Source organism: Columba livia, chromosome 1, assembly GCF_036013475.1.
Source record: "Columba livia isolate bColLiv1 breed racing homer chromosome 1, bColLiv1.pat.W.v2, whole genome shotgun sequence".
NCBI classification, from domain to species: Eukaryota; Metazoa; Chordata; class Aves; order Columbiformes; family Columbidae; genus Columba; species Columba livia.
The window spans coordinates 165,510,336-165,529,363 of NC_088602.1; the positions used below are offsets into that span (position 1 = coordinate 165,510,336).

At 39.5% G+C, this 19,028-nt stretch overlaps 1 protein-coding gene across 2 annotated transcripts in view; it reads left to right on the forward strand.

Annotated features, from left to right (window-relative positions):
* The first annotated feature begins 5,140 nt into the window (after nucleotides 1-5,140).
* The window catches only part of PLEKHG7 (pleckstrin homology and RhoGEF domain containing G7), a 34,611-nt gene continuing 20,723 nt past the window's right edge, over nucleotides 5,141-19,028 (forward strand). The window contains exons 1-7 of one of the 2 annotated variants that reach the window (XM_065042659.1): nucleotides 5,141-5,383; nucleotides 7,176-7,918; nucleotides 9,115-9,137; nucleotides 14,210-14,337; nucleotides 15,669-15,709; nucleotides 17,592-17,687; nucleotides 18,794-18,943. In XM_065042659.1, the coding sequence (XP_064898731.1) occupies nucleotides 7,214-7,918; nucleotides 9,115-9,137; nucleotides 14,210-14,337; nucleotides 15,669-15,709; nucleotides 17,592-17,687; nucleotides 18,794-18,943 (1,143 nt within the window). In that variant the 5' untranslated portion in view covers nucleotides 5,141-5,383; nucleotides 7,176-7,213. Of the gene's footprint in view, nucleotides 5,465-7,175; nucleotides 7,919-9,114; nucleotides 9,138-14,209; nucleotides 14,338-15,668; nucleotides 15,710-17,591; nucleotides 17,688-18,793; nucleotides 18,944-19,028 lie in introns of both variants that reach the window. The other variant, XM_021295624.2, reaches the window with a different exon arrangement.

The following is a 19,028-nucleotide window of genomic DNA, read 5'->3' on the forward strand; positions in this document are numbered from 1 at the left end:
GAATACTAGTTATTTCCTTCATTACACCTCTATTCCTGCGATAATTAACTTGCAGAGAGGAGAATATCACTGTCTGAAACCAGCTGCACCTGCGCAGAAGATATTGGTTTGGAGGTCTGGAATCCAGGGCTGAAGATGTCTCACAAAGCTTCATTGAATCTTTGCTGGCTTATTTATTTTGTTTTTCTCTTGATTTGTCACTTGTGAAATTAGGTGAAATATTTTACAAGACCCTGAAAACATTCTGAGAAATAAAGGATGTTCATACAACATCCAGAATGTGTCAGGGTCCCCAACTGCACCAACAACCTCTGTAATCTCTTGCCTCCTCCTTGGGCACATTACTGGTTGCGTGTATTGTGTTGCAGCTGGCCTACATAGGGCAGCACATCCTTGTCCTAACAAGTACCACTTTCAGCCAGAAGTCCTTGCAGGTCTTCTCCTTGCTGACAAATGCCCTCACATACTGTGGTGTTTTCTGCCAGCAGGGCAGCAATAGAGGGACCAGGCTCCGACAGTTGTGCCAGCAGATCAGAACACAAAATCAAGATAAAGCAGAAGCTTATCACTCCTTACTGAACAGATGAGGTTAGGCAACCTCTACAAAACATCATGCATCTGACAGCATCATGCTTAACACTCATGCCAGTAAACATGCTCATTAACAGCTGGGCACCAGACAGCTCGAAGACTGTGGGAAGTTTTCATGTAAAATGGATAAATAAATCTGGTATAGTCACAATGCCACTAAGGAGAAATAGTAATATTTACTGGGGATCCTAAAATGGGTGCCTAATATAGGTTAGATGAATTATCCCCTGAAGTGCATTGCATGCATAATAGGCATTACCACCAACTACAGAAGGATTGGAGAATGGCTGCTTTAGATTGTCTAAACATGGATGAGACAAATCCCTCTTCCAACTACCTTAAAGTGAAACTGGAGAAAGCAGACCAGCAGCCCTCTGATCTGCCAGGTGAGATGCAGACCTGATCCTTTTGCTGCTGTCTCCTGATTCTGCATGAGTGTTCTGACTTGGATGACACCACATAGTTTTTGATTAGGTGCTGAGAGATTAAAACCAGGAACGTCATCTGGCAGGAGAGGCAAACAACTAGATCTCCAAGAGCTACCAAAGTTCTGACCAAGACACTAATGGTCAAGCTGACCCCCCAAGGAATTTGTAAAGAAACTCACAGAAGAGGAACCATAAAAGCGAGTATAAATAAAGCTGACTGAAGTCTTCTTAAAAAGAGTAGATTTGTTGAATTATGTGGTTTGGAAATAACTAATGTTATGTGTGATAATACTCAACAAATGTTTTCTTCTAAATATATTGTTTTGAAGTAACTTCAAATGGAAAGTTTTCAACTCTTGAAGTGATTTATTTTCAATGTAAAAAGCACTACCTACCTAAAACAAAGCTTCACTAGACCCAAAGCAAAGTTAGGTAGAGGGAAGATTTGCCAAGCCAGTCAAATCATTTCTGATCTACTTCAGCCCAAAACAAAGCTGTTCCTTGTTTATTTCTATACATACCATTACCCTAATAGAAATACCTACAGATGACTGCAAACTGAAATTGATAAGTGCTCGAGAAAATAGCAACTGTGTTCCTCCTCTGCTTTTATCCTGCTTGGCTACTAGTCACATTGTGGATGTCACTGATTTCTGAACATAAAGAGGCTTTCCTCCATTCAGTTTGGGATACACAGAAAAGTGATGACTGGCGTTCCGTACAGGTTGTTTCTGAAGAACAGAAAAAGTCTCCACTTTTCCGAGCGTTTTAGAAAGTTTTTCTATTAGTGTCTATTAGTGTTTTTTTTTTCATTTTTTACTTATTTTGTTTTTCTTCTACAAATCATATTTTCCTTTGCTCCAGAGGAAGTCAAAAATAAATGCTTTATACTGAAATCATTGTGCACAAGTGGGAATGCATGCCACATCACTTGCTAACTTCTGTAAAAGTATTACTGTCTATTGATTAAAAAAATCCAAACTACTATTATTAAAGACAGAGCTGGCAGTGCATGTTAAAATCATCCAATATTTGCTCTCATTACGACTAAATTTCCATTTGCTTTGTCATTTTGCTATTATGGTAAAAAGAGTACATTTTTATCCTCTAGATTTGGCATAGATTTCATACTACAGACATCTGCCATTAACTGAAGTTTTTGAAACTTCCCAGGTGAAATGTTCTGTATTTATAAGGGCAAATCTAGAGGATAAAAATGTACTCTTTGTACTGTAATAACAAAATGGTAATTTCTTCTTCTGCAAGTCCAGCTTTGGATTAGTCATTTTGAATTTTGCTGGTAAATAGAAAAATACTTTCTGTGTAATTTAGGTTGGTCTACCGAAATCTGCCAAAATTTGTCTAAAGTAATGCCTTGAGAGAATGGCAGTGTCTCCCTGGCTAAACTTTAAAAAGTTTCTGTCCATACTTACTGAAAGAATCAGCTGAACTTACAAGCTCTATGGCTGCACCTCTGGGACAAGCCAAGACTTTCCTGCTGCAAACAGGAAGCTTTATTTCTTTTGTTCTTTGCTTAGGGATGGGGAAAAGGAGGCTGTAGGCTTTTAGAAGACAAATATTTTGGCTGCAAAGCTAAACACCCAGAAATGAGAAAGCACCAGTACATAAATCCCCTTTGTTGCATTTTTTGATCTCTTTGGGGAAGGAATGGAAGATGATTCCAGTTTAGATGAGGCAGCAATGGTTGCGCAACCTGCGCAGCCACCTGCCCCACTTCATCCAGTTCTGGCATTATGATGGGTCTTATTTGCACATTCACGCTGTGTGTTGTATGAGACCCTTCCTCGGGGTACAGGACATTCCAGCTGCAGGAATGGATCAGCACGAAGGCAGGTAGGAGGCTGCTGTCTTTGGATCACTGCTCTTTGTTCAAAAGCTCAAGGTGTAAGGTGACAGAGGCTGGCATTCACCAGGAGAGAAACAGGAGTTCTCATGTGAATGTTTCCCATGAAAAACAGATTTCACTTCTCCATCTACTGCACAGCTTCTTTGTGGTGCTGCCAAAGCCACTTAAAGTGAACTTTTCACTAAATGCATGCTCTTTTATTCTCTGTGTACTTGACTCAGGACCTGAGGTCTGATTACCAAGGGAGTTGAACACTTACAGCTGCAGCTGATGTCAATAGCATCTGTGCTCTGAACCTCGGAAGAGTTATTCAGAGCTAAGTACATGGAAAGCAGGATCTCAGATGCTTTGATTTGAACAGCAAGAATGAGGCTTTTTGACAAGTTACTTTTAATTGGTGTGGCTACCTCTACCCTGTCTTGAGAAGGCATCCTTGCTGAGACCACATCTGCCAACTTTCTCACCACAGAAATGCTTCTAGATGAATCTCACCTACAGATGAAGAGAGAAGATTCCAAGTGTGTTCTGAAGTTTTAAGCCCTCGTTAGGATGCATGCACATGCAGAGTGTAGGCTATCTGACCTGAGAACCTGGTTTTCCCTGACCTGCACTCTAGATGAAAGCCCATAACCTCACGCCATGCCCAGTACTAGTAACACACTGCACTTGATCTTTTCCCACAAGAGTGCAGCAAGTGCCATGGGATACACAGATCACAAATACACTAATTTTTAAGGCCAGGTCATACTGCAAAGCTGCCACAGGCCCCATAGGGCTATTATCAGGACTACAAAGACAAGCCATTTGCTACTTCTCTTGTTTTGGAACGGCTGTCAAGCAGCCATTAACGTGAAATATGAACTCAGAAGCAAACATCCATTTGAAAGACCAAGCTTGGGAGCAGTCCTCAGGGAGTGTAATAGCTAGATTATATGTTCAGGATACACCAACCATTTTCCCTTGAATTATTTGAGCTTCATTCTGCTCCCCGTCCCTGTCTTCCAGCTCAGGGGGGTAAAGGCTTGCAAAAGGCCACCTAGATACTCTCATATAAGTTGTGGAGGTAAAACCATAATAGCAGCTTTAAAGCATATTCAGAAGTTTTCCATTAGGCAGCACAAGAGCCTGTTTGTGCTCTACACAAAACATAAAGAGTGCCAGGAGCAGAGAGCAAAGCTCTCAGTTCTCCCCACCACAGAGGTGGTTTCCTCCCCCAGGAAGGGTCTGACTGTTCGTCCCCTTCACACAGAAGCCTGCATGTCTTCCTGAAGAGCTTCACGGCCCCAACCTGCCCAGCTGCCGTACACCTAGGTCACTTCTGTGGAACTGGAAGGGACAGCTTTGAACACTGTAAAATCTCCAGACATTTGCATATTTCATCAGGCAGCAAGGTCTGTTCCGTTTCATCTGATCCTAGTCTCAAACCCCTACTTGAAACAAATATACCTGTATTATCAGCTATCAGATAGGGTGATCACTTAAAAAACAAACAAACAAACAAACAAAAAACTTATCCCTTTTTCTTAGAAGTCAAACAATGAATACTGAATTTAATATTTTCACCGTCTTGCAAAGAAAGTCTTCAAGTTTGTTTTCCTCTTTCATCCTCTTGAAAGAATCCTCCCTCAATCCAGAGTCACATCCAATGCTAAGAAAAATCAAGGCACCTACTCATACCAGTTTTGGAGTGTTATATTTTGGGTTGTGGATGAGTTTTGGAAAAAAATCTTTGCAGAAAATGAAAATGCCATAGTGCAAAGGTCATCTGCATTCTGAAGTGTTCACTCAGCCCTCTGAAAATGTGTGTTAATTACACAATAGGTTTGACCATTTGTGGAGGTTAGTGCCTCCTCACAATTTATCTCCCAAATTAACCATCTTTACCCAAATTTCACTTTCAGTTCACCCAACCAAAGAATACCTAAACAAATTCTGATGGTTTCAAATCAGTTCTGCGGCAAAACAACATAGTGAATTATTGATGTTCGGATTAATTCTCAAATACTCCAATACTAAAATCTGTCTGAGTTCAGAGTTACGAGTTACTCAGAGACCACACATCTTGAAATTAAACTCTGATCGTAAATAATTTAACCAAGGGGTGTATCACTACTATTCCTCCATAAAGGATGAACAATGCATAGTTAGATGCAGCCAAATGAATCCAGACAGAAAAAAAAAAAAAGGAGGGGTGGAGAATTTTCATCTGCTCTTGCAGCTTATTATACACTTATTATACGCTTGACTGAGAGCATTCTTGCCAAACTGTATCAAAGTGAAAAGTACAATAACAGAAGTATAAAGGGAATTAAGTTTAATAAAATGTATGAATCATGTTACCTTTCATAAATGGGCGTTGATCCTGAAGCCACTTCCGTCTGACCTGATAAACAAATCCCCTAGAAACAAATCTACAAGAAGAAAAACTAGTTCCCTATACCAGCACTGAGTAAGGAGGCTTTAAAAGAGAAAACACTACTGCTGAGCCTAGTATCAGGTAATCAAGCATTTGTTGAAAATTTGACTTAATTGCATATGAAAAGGATGTGACATACTGGAGGTTCACCTGGCTACTGTGGTAAGTTTAATTATATATAATAATTTTTCTGCATGTATGTGACATGTTTGTGCACGTTTTTTAACAATGTATTTTCTTTACAAATGTTTTGCTGCTGATTCTAGTCATAAAAGTAACTCACAAGTAATCATAAATAAACTAATAAGTTTTGATTTTTTTTTAATAAAGCTTGGTAACCTGAAAAGCAAAAAAAAATGTGTTTTATATAAGACTTCTATGAAAATACACCTTTAATCTTTCCTATTTCTGCAACAGAACTGTATTCACATGAATATCTGGAAGTTCCATGCAGAGTTGCAAAATTCTGCATGGAGAAGAGATGATGAATAAAAAAAATGCTAAGAGAATACCTGGCCAAAAATGATCAACCTTTTTCTTTCATTATGTAGCTTAGATGTGGTTGCATTTCAAAAAATAAAAGTCTTGAAAGATTCAAAAACGGTAATAGCAAATTTTACAGCAAATATATGCAATCACATCTTTGCTCAGAAATAGAAAATATTACTAATTTCTCATTATTGTAATTCATGATATATCTCAAATGTGATTTTAATGCTTGTCCGTTTTAATAAGCATGTGTGTTAATTAGACTTTATCTATTAAAGATAAATGGATACATGCAAAGATATTTGTGTCTACTTACTGCAGTTGTGAAAGAAGCCATTTCCATGATAAAGATGTGCTTTTTCTTCCTGTAAACTTCTGAATTATTGTCTTCTAATGGCTGAAGAGTTCATAAAAAGCAACACTTTGAGCTAGCAAACTTGACAAAATAATTTGTTTCTTATCACTTTATACATCAATCTGATGGGACTATATCATTTGATGAAAATTGTATTCAATTTGTGGAATTCAATAGCTCAAGAAAAATGTCATCCTATGTTTGAATAAACTCATTCTAATAAATAAAAGTGCCCAAAGAAGACAGCAATCATGACCAGTTCTAAGGTTCCTCTTAACAAACAAAGAAGCTGAATTACAGAGCAAGTTGAAGAGGTTGAATTAATAATCTTCAGTTTTAACTTGAAATGTCAGTCCACTTTTAGAGAGACTAGTCATCAAAATACCTTAAAATAGAGCTTCATGAATCACAAAACATAAGACTATTTACTAATTAATGAACAGATAAGTAACTTTGATAAATTATTGCCTTCATTATTTGATTACAATGTGAACATAATGTTCACCACAAAATGCTTTTCCTGCTAAAAATAAAAGCAAGAGTGATTAGACTCACCTTACATAAATGTTAAATTGTATTTACTTAAGCATTCAGCAAATAATTGCTATTTGTACACAAATGATTTTGCAACAAGTAGGAGTCCTGAAGAGTTGGTGACTTGATTTTTATCCATGTACAGCAGTATCACAATCTCATTGATGGGGGAGTGGCAACAGGAAATTAGGTGGCTGCAGTACCGGATGAACAGAGTCCCTAATTACGCAGCCTTTACCATCTAATTAGTTCTTCTGACTGATGCTGACATGGCTTGCACACTCAAAGTTAGTGGCTGTTTAAACATTTTGCTGAAATAAGGTGCTGAAGCTATTGAAACCTGCATTTAAACAGGATTCAAAGTGCAGGCAATTGTTTCTGAACTGGTGCACATATCTGCATTATTTTGGCGAGATTTTTTTCCATTTGCATATTCTCCCATATAAAAATGTATATGGCAAGTTTCTAAGTACTTTTTCTGATCATGTGTCCTAGGTACACAAAGCTATAAAGCTTCAGGCTGCATATAAAGAATGCAAAAACCAAGCTCTGATTTTTCTCCGGATCTGGTCAAAGGAACCTGCATTAGCGTGGAACTCCTAACTAAGGAAGCTGAGATTCATAAAGAAAATATTGCTTTGTCTGGAAGCTGCAGTCCAGAAGATGTCTTCAGTCCCTGTGAAACACAGGCAGTATCAGTTTGTACGGACACAACCCTGCCTCCAGGTGACTACATTCGAAGACGAAGTTATACAGAGGCTTCACTTCTGAAGCTTCCCACAGGGGAGTACACTGGGAACCGTCATGCACCTTTCCAGTTTGACCGGCATGCTTTGGCCAGAATTTCCACTTCTCCAACTTTAAGGCGTCTAAGGTTGGCCTCTGCTTCACCAGTGCTGTTATTTCAGGACAGCTCTGACACAGTTCAGCGGGGGAATCAAAAGGAATACACACGCTCTCTCCACCACATTTGTAAGAGTCCACCTCGGTGCACTACAGCTTCGTCATTATCGTTGCCTTCTTGTGTCCATGCAAAATTACTGTCTTCCAAAGCCATGCCTGAGACAACTATAGCAGATGCAGAGTCTTCCAACCCCAGATCAAAGCTGCGAAACCAAAAAGATCCTCTCAGCAATGGCAGTCCCAATGATACACTCCAAAACTCTTGGAGAGCCAACCGTGGTACGCTGCCTAGGAGACTCCCTTGCCCCATCCCTACATCACAGGACGGTGTCCAGGTAAGAGGAATAGAATGGTGCAACCTCCTTTTCAGTGTTACATATTCAGTGTTGGTCCCTCATGGCCCAGTGCATAAAACAAAACCACAGTTCTTAACCTGAACTGCAACCCAGCCCTAGTTCCTTTGATACAACAGAGTAGCTTCTACGCTCATCAGGAAGGGAGATTTTTCCTTCTAAATCAGCAAGAGACAATGGTTTCAGCCTTCTCTCTTGGTGACCAGATTGGCCTAATTTGGTTCTGCCACTCTTTTCCACCTCTGTTCATTCACCATGGTGGGCCCACATACATGTTTGTGGGGCCATGGAAGAACAAGACCAAGTAATTTATCCATTTCTGGCTTGGATTTTTGGAAGATTATTTTATTTCCAGGGTCCTTCAGCAGGATTCTCCTTAAACCAGGTCAGTCCTCTATTCGATTTTACTGAATAACATTACAAACCAAATAAAACAAAGAATGAAGACATTAAAGCCAAATTTAAGGTTTACTACTACCAAGGGAAGACGTTTCACTCCCTTTCTTCCACTTACCTAGCTCTGCCACTCACCAGCCCTTCCATTTTTATGTTCAGTTCCATAAATGAGTGAGCAATTGTGCCATCTTTTCTTTAAAAAACAAAATAAAACAAAACAAAAAACAAAGCAAAACAAACAAACAAACAAACAAACACTGATGCAGTGAGTGCCAAAGTCAGCAAAGAGAAATAAGCAGTGGAGGAGCTAACCCTCTGTCTTTCCCTGGTGACCAACGACTGTTTAGCTGTCCTCCATAACTTCACCTCAAGGAGAAAAGAAAAGAAACTGCAGAAACCAGGTTTGCTACTATGTCTGCTCTCAAACACTTTGCATTACTTGCACAAGCAGTTAAATTTGGACACAAGCCTGACTCTGTCCTTACGCAAAGCACCTACACACACATTTCACTGAACACAGATGGTGTCAAAGAGGTGTATAGTTCTTTGCTGATCAGTTAGCTTTGTGCCACAGACCAAAAACTGTCCCCACCCCCCCTTTCAAATACAGAAAACATTCTGGATATCAAATGAATTCTCATTTCTTCAGAACAACGAAAATAATCAGCCAAAGTCTAAGTCTATGTAGCACATTTCTCTTAACAAATGAGTACTTTTTTCATAAATTCAGATTGCTTGCTTCCTTTCTGACCAAGTAACAGGTCTATCTCGCTTTCTTTCAGAAGCATGGATTGCCTGTACAAAGGTATGCGTCTATTTGTTTTGTCATATTTTAAGTTTCACTTCTCCACATTTTTAATGAAACTACTTCACTCTAAGACAAAACTGAACAGTGAGACATGTATGTGTAATTCAACCTTAATTTGTAGATTTTCTTTGTGAAATGCTTATCACCAGCTTGTTAAACTAAGCTTTTTAATGAGATTTGCTTTCAAAGATGGCCCTCTCCCTGACATGTTTAGCTTTCTTTCACACAATATTTCAGCTGGACCATTGGAGAGCTCTGCATCAGGAACCAACTGCCGAAAGGTCTGGCTGTTTGGATTAGCAGTGTCAAATTTCAGCTTGAAGAATGTGAAACATCTCATAATCTTGAACGACATTCTTCAAAACTTTGTGGGAGGGAAAAGGGAGCAAAGAAGCTAGCAGAACAGCTCAATATTGTTCTCACACATGAGCAAAGCAGAGCTAGGACTGCTACTGGATGGGGGGATTTCTAATCCTACAAACTAAGAAGAATACTTGAATTTTGTAAGTTAGTGCAGGCAAGATAAGTTGTCACGTACTGTAGATCTGTGCAGTGAACTGCATCAAGCTCTCACAAGCAATTACCAGAAAGTAAAAGCTTGATTAGAAGTAAGTTTGATTCAGCCATGTTTGTTTCCTTAAGATGTTAAAATGTTTACAGAAGAGAAATGAAGTTTATTTTCTTACTAAACAACAAGGAAGCAGGAGCTAGTACCTCCCTTAGTTACCATACCTGTCTCACTGATGGTGCAGTGCTCACTTTATTGTGTGATCCCCTTGAAGATTTCAGGTGGGGCGTGCGGGTGTGTGACATGCATTAAAAGCACTGGCATTGGTGAGCAAGGCTTGGGGAACACAGAGACAGCCTCACAACAAATAGCCATACACTGCTTTTGTGACTCTACCATAATGTGTTACACTTCTTAAAGCAGTAGACATCATTAGTTGAGCTGTATCTCCCCTTCTTCCCAATGTTTACCCGTTTTTCAAGTGCAAGCTGTTATAACCAGCAGTTTGCAAACAGGACCGTGTTTGGGACTGAGTATGTTGGAGCAGGCTGTTACAGTCTGAGTCATTACACAGTGCAGTTCCCTACACAAGGCTTAACAAGTGTGTATGTCTACATGTTCTCAGCAGAAGCAGCTTCCTAGATTTTCTGAATTGTTGCAATCTCCAGATAGCTATTTAGCATTTTGAATTTACAGTAGAAAAGGGGATAGGGAGAGAAGGGAGAGAACTTTGCATCTTGGTGTGAAAACAAATGATCTGCACCTATTTTGGGAAGAGTCTGCACTGATGCAACCCAAAACTGTAATACATAAGTGTATCTCACTGACGGGGTGAAGATTTGTGTATCCTGGCAAACTTCAGGGGAGAATTTGAAGGATACTGAATGCAAATGGCTAAAAAAGGAGAACATTGAACATTTAAGGTACAAATCTTCTCTTGGTGCCTCTTGCCTGGCAGCTTCAGAGGGAAGCCGCTACATGCCAGCTGAGATACTGGCTCTGGACTTACATCCAGACACATTTTAAAATTAAGAAATCACACAGAGAACAACACAAGCTTTGCCCCACAGTCACCAGCAGGAAAGATTAAGAAAAAGTTGTTTGGAAGATGCATTATGATTTTATTTCTTGTCTCACAGGCTGTACTTTCAAAAGCCTTTCTTAAAGTAGCAATGCTCGTTTTAAACAGCCTTTCCCAACAGAACCATCAATCAGGAATATCAGTCACCTCTGTCAGCATGGGAACACGCTGAACAGATGCTGATTAAAAATTATCAGCCAAAATAAATAAACAAAAAAGGAACAGGGGGCAGTACAGGGTGAGTTGTGTGTGGTGGAGACAGGTTGAGATGCTAAAGCCAGTGTTGCCATGAAATGAAATGCTGATAAAACAGAAGCTTTCATTTAGTCTGAGCTCATTTTCTCTTTGCCTTGTTCAGCATATCGGAGGCTGGGTACAAAATTGGATTTCACTGTTTCCTAAAGACAATTAGATAATGAGAAGTTTTCTCAGTAACTGCCAAAGAAGCTCATTTTTGCTGAGTTAAGGGAGCTGGGCTCAGCTATCCTGAGGTGCTCCTCTTCCTCTTTAATGTCTCATGTGCCCATGAAGTGTCATGTTGACTCTTTTAATCAGGGAGTCCAAATACCTCCCGGAGTGGCTTGGGTGACAGTGTCATCACCTGGCAGCTATCAGAACTCTGACCAACTTCTAAATGTCGACCCTTGAAGCCTCTTCAGTTGCTTTTATTCTCACCTAGTAGGCATTCCTTTAAATAATGTATCCATTATTTAAGTAAGGTGATTTATATATAGGTGTCTATTCCCTGGGACATCTAAAGGTCTTGTTAGGCTAAGATTATGAACATATCAAGACACAGACATCTAAAAAGCAATTGGTTGAAACTTTCTGTGCCCTAGAAACAACTGTATACTGAGGATACTTGTTTTTCCAGACCATGAGCTACTTCAGTGTCTTTAATAATTTTCCATAACTTTGTAATGAAAACATGTGACATTATCTTGTTTCACAAAACAAGTAGATTTAAAACAGACACTATTGCAGATGTTATCTCCTTAGGTACTTGAGTTCATCCCTAAGTACAAGTGTTTCTTTCACTCAAGTGCTTCAGCCCCCTGCCTCTAATAAGAAAAACATAAACAAAAAACAAAGATACCCCTCCATAAAAACAAACAAAAAACCAAAACAAACAAAGAAACAAACAAAAATAAATTAAAAGGCAAAACTACAGAGTCTGCAGATATGAAAAGATGGTAGAATATTGCACAGAGACTAAAAAACTGATAAATTGCATCGCACAATACTTCTGTAGTTTCATTTCTCCAGTAAAAACAACAAGAACATCTAACCTATCTGTCTACAGGCATCAGACCAGATGATCACAGATACCTGTACCTTCATCTGCGAAGCATGAGTGCACAATTTAGGCATGTAAATCATTAATCAGACCAGACATATTAGATTGCAGAGGTATATTGTAGATACACATGCAAGTGACCTTGGCATGCTCCCACATTCCACAGGTTTGCATACCTATGTGAAGAGCTTGTTTACACCTATGTGTCTCTGAAGTTCAAGGGGTTTTTTGATCTAGAGAAATAACACTGTTTAACTCGCTTACAATGAAACTGTTTCCCATTACTAATCTTCATAACGTCCAGCTTCAAAATAAATTCTGCAACTGAAAAAGGCTAGATAGTTTAAGAATCAATAATACATTTTAAAAAAATTATTGTGAATCCAACCTGAAATAGATCTCCTGAATTCCCCTGTACAGGAGTGACAAGTTTTAGAATTATCCTTGTATTATTTTGCAGCATCTGGCTTGTATAACTATCCAGCTGCCCAAGAAACTGCATGGTGGAATTACTAAAGGTTTCAGAAGCATCTTAATACAATTGTTACCAGCACTTAAAATTTGTACTGGGTAGCACTAAGTGCACCCCACCAGGAAATGATCTCTCTTGCACTGCTATGGGCTTGCAGACAATCGAGAAACAGACCCCATCCATAAAAGCTCTCAAACCACATGTTAGGTTCAATTTCATGACAAACTTCAGAGTTTCATTGTAAATCCCCAATGTTAAATAAACAGATCCTATATTCCCTATTCAGTAGGACTACCAGAAAAGGAAAAGCTTTTAGAGAACTCATACATTGCACATTGTAAACTCCTCAACACTTAGTTGTAAATCCTTAGTATGCCTGTGTTTCAAGTGTTAAGGTCCTAGACCTGGCCTTCCTGTTGGCCTACAGCTCTGTTTGTTATTAGGAGCAGACTTTCCTTCCACCCGCACAATTCAATTGGTTTAGATAAAGCAACTGCAAGCAATGTCACTGTCAGATCATAACAAAAAATATCATCTCCATGCCCTGCTATACATACCAAATCCCAGTCCTCTGCCTCAAAGTTAATCTCCCGGTTGATAAGTTGTCAAGTGACTATTCATGCACTTAAGGGGAAAAATATACCTGCCAGGTTTCACAAGAGGTGCTGGCATATGGCTAAATATTCACAGTAAGACATCTGCCTAGGCAAAAAAATAAAAATAATTATATTTAACTGACCAAAAATACTATATACAATAAATGATGACTAAAAAAGATAATTCTTATATATACCCAAACATTTCATGCCTCCCTCAGCTACTTAATTACTGACCCTTTGAAATCTGATGCAGTCTTCATGTATTAATTGCTTAAATACAGAAGAAAAAAAGTTATAGACACTCATCACCTTGCAAGAGTACCCTAGCACAATTAATTAGGTATCAGTGTGAGTTGTTAGAAAAATCCAAAAAAGGTTTTTGTTGTGCACCAATAATTCCTGTATTTGAATGCAAGCAGCCTCTGGCACAAACACATTGTTGGATACAGAACGCCTGTCACTTCACTTGATGGATCTACATCCTGGACAATGCCCTCCGTCAGTTACAACAATAGCTGGAGCCATTTGTTTTCAATCAGCAAGGCCACTAAGTCATATTATATTCAAAGTACAAAATTTTTGAATTAGCAGAAAAATGCCATAAAGATTCAGAAAGAAAATAGCACAAACTGGCCAAAAGGTTACATATTAAAAAACACCAAAACAGCATTTGAACTGTTTCATTAGTATGCTGCCTTTTCTTTAAATCACCTGAGTTCTGGGAGGTTAAAATAATGACAACCCCTATATCAGCTAAGGACATGATATTTAACTGCTCTTTTTGACTCCAGTGCCAAAACACAAATCCTGAAATCTTCATTCACTTTTTGCCTAATCTCAGAAGAAAAACAGGAATTTCTAATATTTAAATTCTTAAAGTACCTATTATCTGAGGCAAGCCATGGCCATAAGCACCTTAATCTCAGCAATGATGGGGAGTTGGAAAGATAATTAGATATTCGCTGTCAAACAATGAAATTTTCTACTTATTGTTCATTTCACACATTGCATCATAGTCACTGTGATTTAGTTTTTTAGCTCATTTCCTCCTATATAAGCAAGGAGCACCACAAGCAGAGAGAGATGAAGTGTGTTGTTGTTGCATCTCACAGATCGGCTGAGCGCAGACGTAGCTCCGTGGTGGTGAGTCTGCCGGGACTCGAGGTGTTCCCTGGAGACCTCCTGGTGTCAGACAGTGCCCTGGACTACCTACCCCACACGGTCCTGATGCTAAGTGCAGGTCAGACACAGGGTGGGGTTTGCTGCTCTGAGCCCAGCAAAAGCCATGACTAAAATACGTGTGGATGTGGGATGTGGAGGAAGGATCAACGCAATGATGAAACACAAGGCAGCACAGCCTCCGTGAAGTTTTCTGTTACCCTACGCTGAAGTGACTGTATCCCTCATTTTAAAATTCTCCTCAGTTTGCTGTGCGTTGCCTGCATTTTGATGTTGAATGCAAAATGTAAGAGGTAGATGAGGGAATGCAGGATGTGGATCACCTCCCTCCTCCACAGGTTACGAGCAACAAGAGCCCAGGCCAGGATCTCCATTTGCAAGCAGCTGAGTTACAAATTCCTACCCGCACAGCTTCAAGTAGAGGGACGAGAGTGGCCCATGCCACGGTTTCCACCCTAATCATGAGTGTAGCAGACCCAACTTATGGCTAGAGGTTACTCACAAGCTATTTCAACACTGAAATGTAGACCTGCAAGCAATTTCCACAGGTATCTATTGTGAAGTATTTTATAGTGTGCAGTGTGATTTCCAGAAACCAGAAAAAGCAAGTGACCAGATAATAAAATTTTATCAAAAAATAGATAAGTTAAGGTCACAACCAGCAGTCTCACGACAGTAAATAAGCCAGCCATCCCCTGAAAGTGTGACCAAGGCTTTACAAATCCAAAAGGAGAACATTTTAACTGTGATTCCCAGTCATACACAGGCCTGGAGGAAGGTACCACATTTAGAAAGCTCTTTCAATTTTCTTGCTGAACAGACACAGGCATTCCTCACCTCTCGTCAGTGAATTCCTGTATCTAGATCTCCAGTTTTCCCTGTGCCTCACTAAGGATCATGAATTACAACCTGCACCACTGTGGCAGTCCCATGACAGATCTGAGGCTTATGGTTTGTAGGATTTTTTTTATCCATAGGAATTTTAAACACCTGCATAGCTCCAAGATGTCACTAATGAGCAGACATAGCCTAATTCTTGCTTCAAAACAACAGATATCTTCAAGAACTGGCCTGAGGTATGATCTGTTTTCCCATGTAAAGAATTGGCAACCACACACTGATCATCTGCAGCAAGTGGGAGTGTTTAGCATCATCCAAGATCCCACCAGAGACAGACATAATTCTTGCTGGAAGGAATCCAACAGGCTTAATAGGTTTTAAGTCTGGTGCACAAATTGCCTAAACACAAGTATTAAATCTGAGCCAAGTAGCGTATGGTATATCAGGCTTCACCTAAAAAATAAATAAATAAGTGTTTAAAATCATATAAATTACAGTTTTATTTTTAGTTATACGTTTCTTTACTGATAACACGTTTGTTTTACCCATTAGAGACCAAAAAGCCAAAGTGGCCATTTGCCAAAAGAGGAACTGTGAGTATTTCACCATTTTTTTTTTCCTTGCACTGATATTACCTTCTCTTGCAACTAACCTGAGTAAATTTACTTTATTGCCCTTGAAGAAAAGCAGCCAGCCGATGAGCTGAAGTCAGAGGTCTCAGCCCATGCTAGGACTGCTTGGGCATTAAAGGTTGGGTGGTTTCAGTGCAGCCAGCAGTGCCACTGCATGTGATGCATGTGAAAACACAGTCAGCACTGCAGGTCCCCATCCTCGTGGCTGGTGGGAGGAGAGGTGCCCGTGGCACCAGGAGGGCAGAGTGGAGAGCACTCATTCGAGGTGTTCAGTGGTGGCAACAGGTCCTGTAGAGCTCCCCGGGGTAAGAAAGCACAAGGTGGGTGAGTTAGTCGCATTGTTTCTTTGACCAAATTGTATTCTGTATTTTCTGTGCGACAGCCTAGACCTTAGCACCTTAGAGCTCTGGAGTATCTGCCTAACTCCCACTCACATGGAAGGCTTATAGGCTTTACCTATCAAAGTAGCTTTTAGGATGCCTTCTTAGACCTTTCCTGTCCTTGTGGGAAGCCTCACAGTCTCCAGTAAAAGCATACACACCAACACACTTCAGTTAATTTCCTTGTTCAACACATTTCCTTGTCTTTCCCAGTTACAAAAATTTTAACTGAATATAGGATCTGAATTTTCTTTTTGAGTGTTGTTCATAATTTAAAAAATAATTTGCAAATGGTTTTGATTATTTGCACCCCTAAACATGTAAATGTGAACAGTCCCTAATATATTTTGCATTTTATCTTCTAAGCCTCAAAGAAGAGTTTGTGTAAGTGAAACCAATACAAATACTCATATTAGCATGTACAGGACTTCCCACTTCATTTGATAGCATTTCTATAGCATTTGAAGGAGCTTGGCCTAAAACTGAGAATTTTTAAATTCACCAAAATATTTGAAATTTGCAATAAAATGCATTTGATATTTAGCCAAAAGCTATTTTGGAGACTATTAAATGCCATAGAATTTAATTTATGAAAACCCATTTGCTGGTGCATTGCTTAAGTGTATATATATACAATTGCATTATTGGTTTTGCTCCATTGCAAGCTATCTTTCAAATCTAAAAGTTGAGCTTAAACTCTGAATTTCATATATTATAATCAAACACATATTTCAAAATTGGCTTGAGTTCAGTGCCTAAAATTCAGACAATAGAAATCCATGAAGTAAGAGTATACAGTTCCAGAGAGCAGATAAAACTTGGGCAAACACCTTATAAGTCTATGCACACAGCACTAAATTAAAGTTCATAAATATTGGTTAAAATTTTTACATGGCACTGTCAGCCTGAAAAACAAAGCCAAACCAAAAACAATTGTTTTTATTTCATGATCCCTCACACAGACAAACTCTTCCTGCTTTTTAAGACTTCTAAAAGCTCATTTTGTAGACAGTGCTCTGCAGATAACCAAAGGAGTTTTTTTCAATGTGTAGCTCAAATAAATTTTTTAAAAAATTAAATAAAATAAACAAGTAAGATTTGTATACCTATGGCAGAAGGATGATTTCAACTATGGGTTTGTTGTCCCCTACTTCCGACAGTGCTGAAGGATGCAAAATATTTAACTTGTTTTGTCTGCTGAGGGTAGCCCATTGTCTGTTGCCATACCAATGATTTGCCCTGCCAAAGACTTCTGTGTTACATAAATAAGATTTTACACACCCACACCTAAGCCACCTACACACTCTGCCCATAGCTACAAATAAACATGCCATCACTGTCTCATCTGTGTGTAGGAGAGCCTGGAAATATGAAGAAATCACTCAGTTAAGGGCAAGCTCCTTACAGATCATGGCAAGGGGTCCTTGTATAAATTGGGACTTTGTTTTTTTGTCACTCAACAGGGTAAAGACAAACAGAAGCTAGCATCTGATCTGGAAAACTGTCTTTCAGCCGTTGAGATCATAGACTGCAGCACATACGATTTTTTCTTCTTTAAGGTATCAAAATAGTATACTATACCAAGGACAATTAGAGATGTAGATTAAAATCCTGTGTTAAAGTTGCCATTTTTTCCTACATTAATCTGGATATAAGACTTTTCTGCAAAACTAATGCATAAGCATAAGGTATATTTTTGTTGTTTGAAATGGAGGGGCAAGGACAAAACTGTGAGTGTTGTAGGTGGTTAGCAAGGGTCCTCACAACCACCTGGATTTTGCCAGGCTTCCAGACTGTCCTAAATCAAGGAGGTACCACCTTCAGAAAAAGGCATCAAGGCAACCCTCTCAGCAGTGCCTGCAGATCTGGGGAAAAAAATTGCAGCATCAAAAAGTTGCCACATGGGGCACAGTCACCCCCACTGCTGCCTTAGGGGTATGTTCAGAGGTGGCCATGCAGAAGTCAGTGCCAACACCAAGGTTCAGCTCCAGAAATCCCACCAAAGTCTGTCTGCCAGATAAACAAGGCTCCCTGCCTCCAGGGACCTAAGCTTGGGCTACCAGGGTGACATTCAGATAGCCCACATCTCACACCATTCCCCCTCCAGGGCAAACCTTTTTCTTCTCGTGGCAGGCTGTTGTGTGCAGTTCCCATGGAACTGGTTGTTGAGGACTCCTGTTAGTGCCTAACTTATATGTGAATGTCTGACTTGTGAGTAGGTCAGGAAGGTGATAGAGGCTACCTTGTGACTAAACAAAACAATTTCCAAGTACCTATGAAGATCTAGTCCTTTGGTACCTTAATTTATCCACCTGGAAAATGGGAAGCTATCATCCATCCCTGCTTTCCAGGAGCAGCAGCAGCACAACAGATTCAATTCCTCAGCATTTGCACGCTGCCCAGTATTTTTTGATACAGCATCCTACAAACAGAGAGTATCATACTGTATTACTTTCAGTTCAGTGTGTTTATATTATAAATACCTTGGAGGAAAATGTCAGGGGGTTTTTAATCTTCTTAAAGGAATCTTTAATTTTCCAGAAGATGGATCACTAATACAGGCAGCCAGGCTCTTTACCTGGGCAAATAGATCACAGATTCTTTTCATAAGGTCTGAAGAAGCTGATGTAACAGTCAGTGGTTTTCTTTCTTCTTCAATCAATAGAATAAATCTTGGCATGAGTTTATAAAGGTGCAACAGACTGAGCAGAAAGATGCCAACAGCCGGTTGGAAGTGAAAAAAGAAGAAGCAGTATGGGAACTTTTCACAAGTGAATGCACTTACTTTCTGGATCATTTGCTGGTTCTCAAGATGGTAACTTCAGATTTCGTTTCTCAAATATAATGAAACATTATTTGCCTTTCTGTCAGCGTGGCAGACATAAAGCCACCTGTAACCT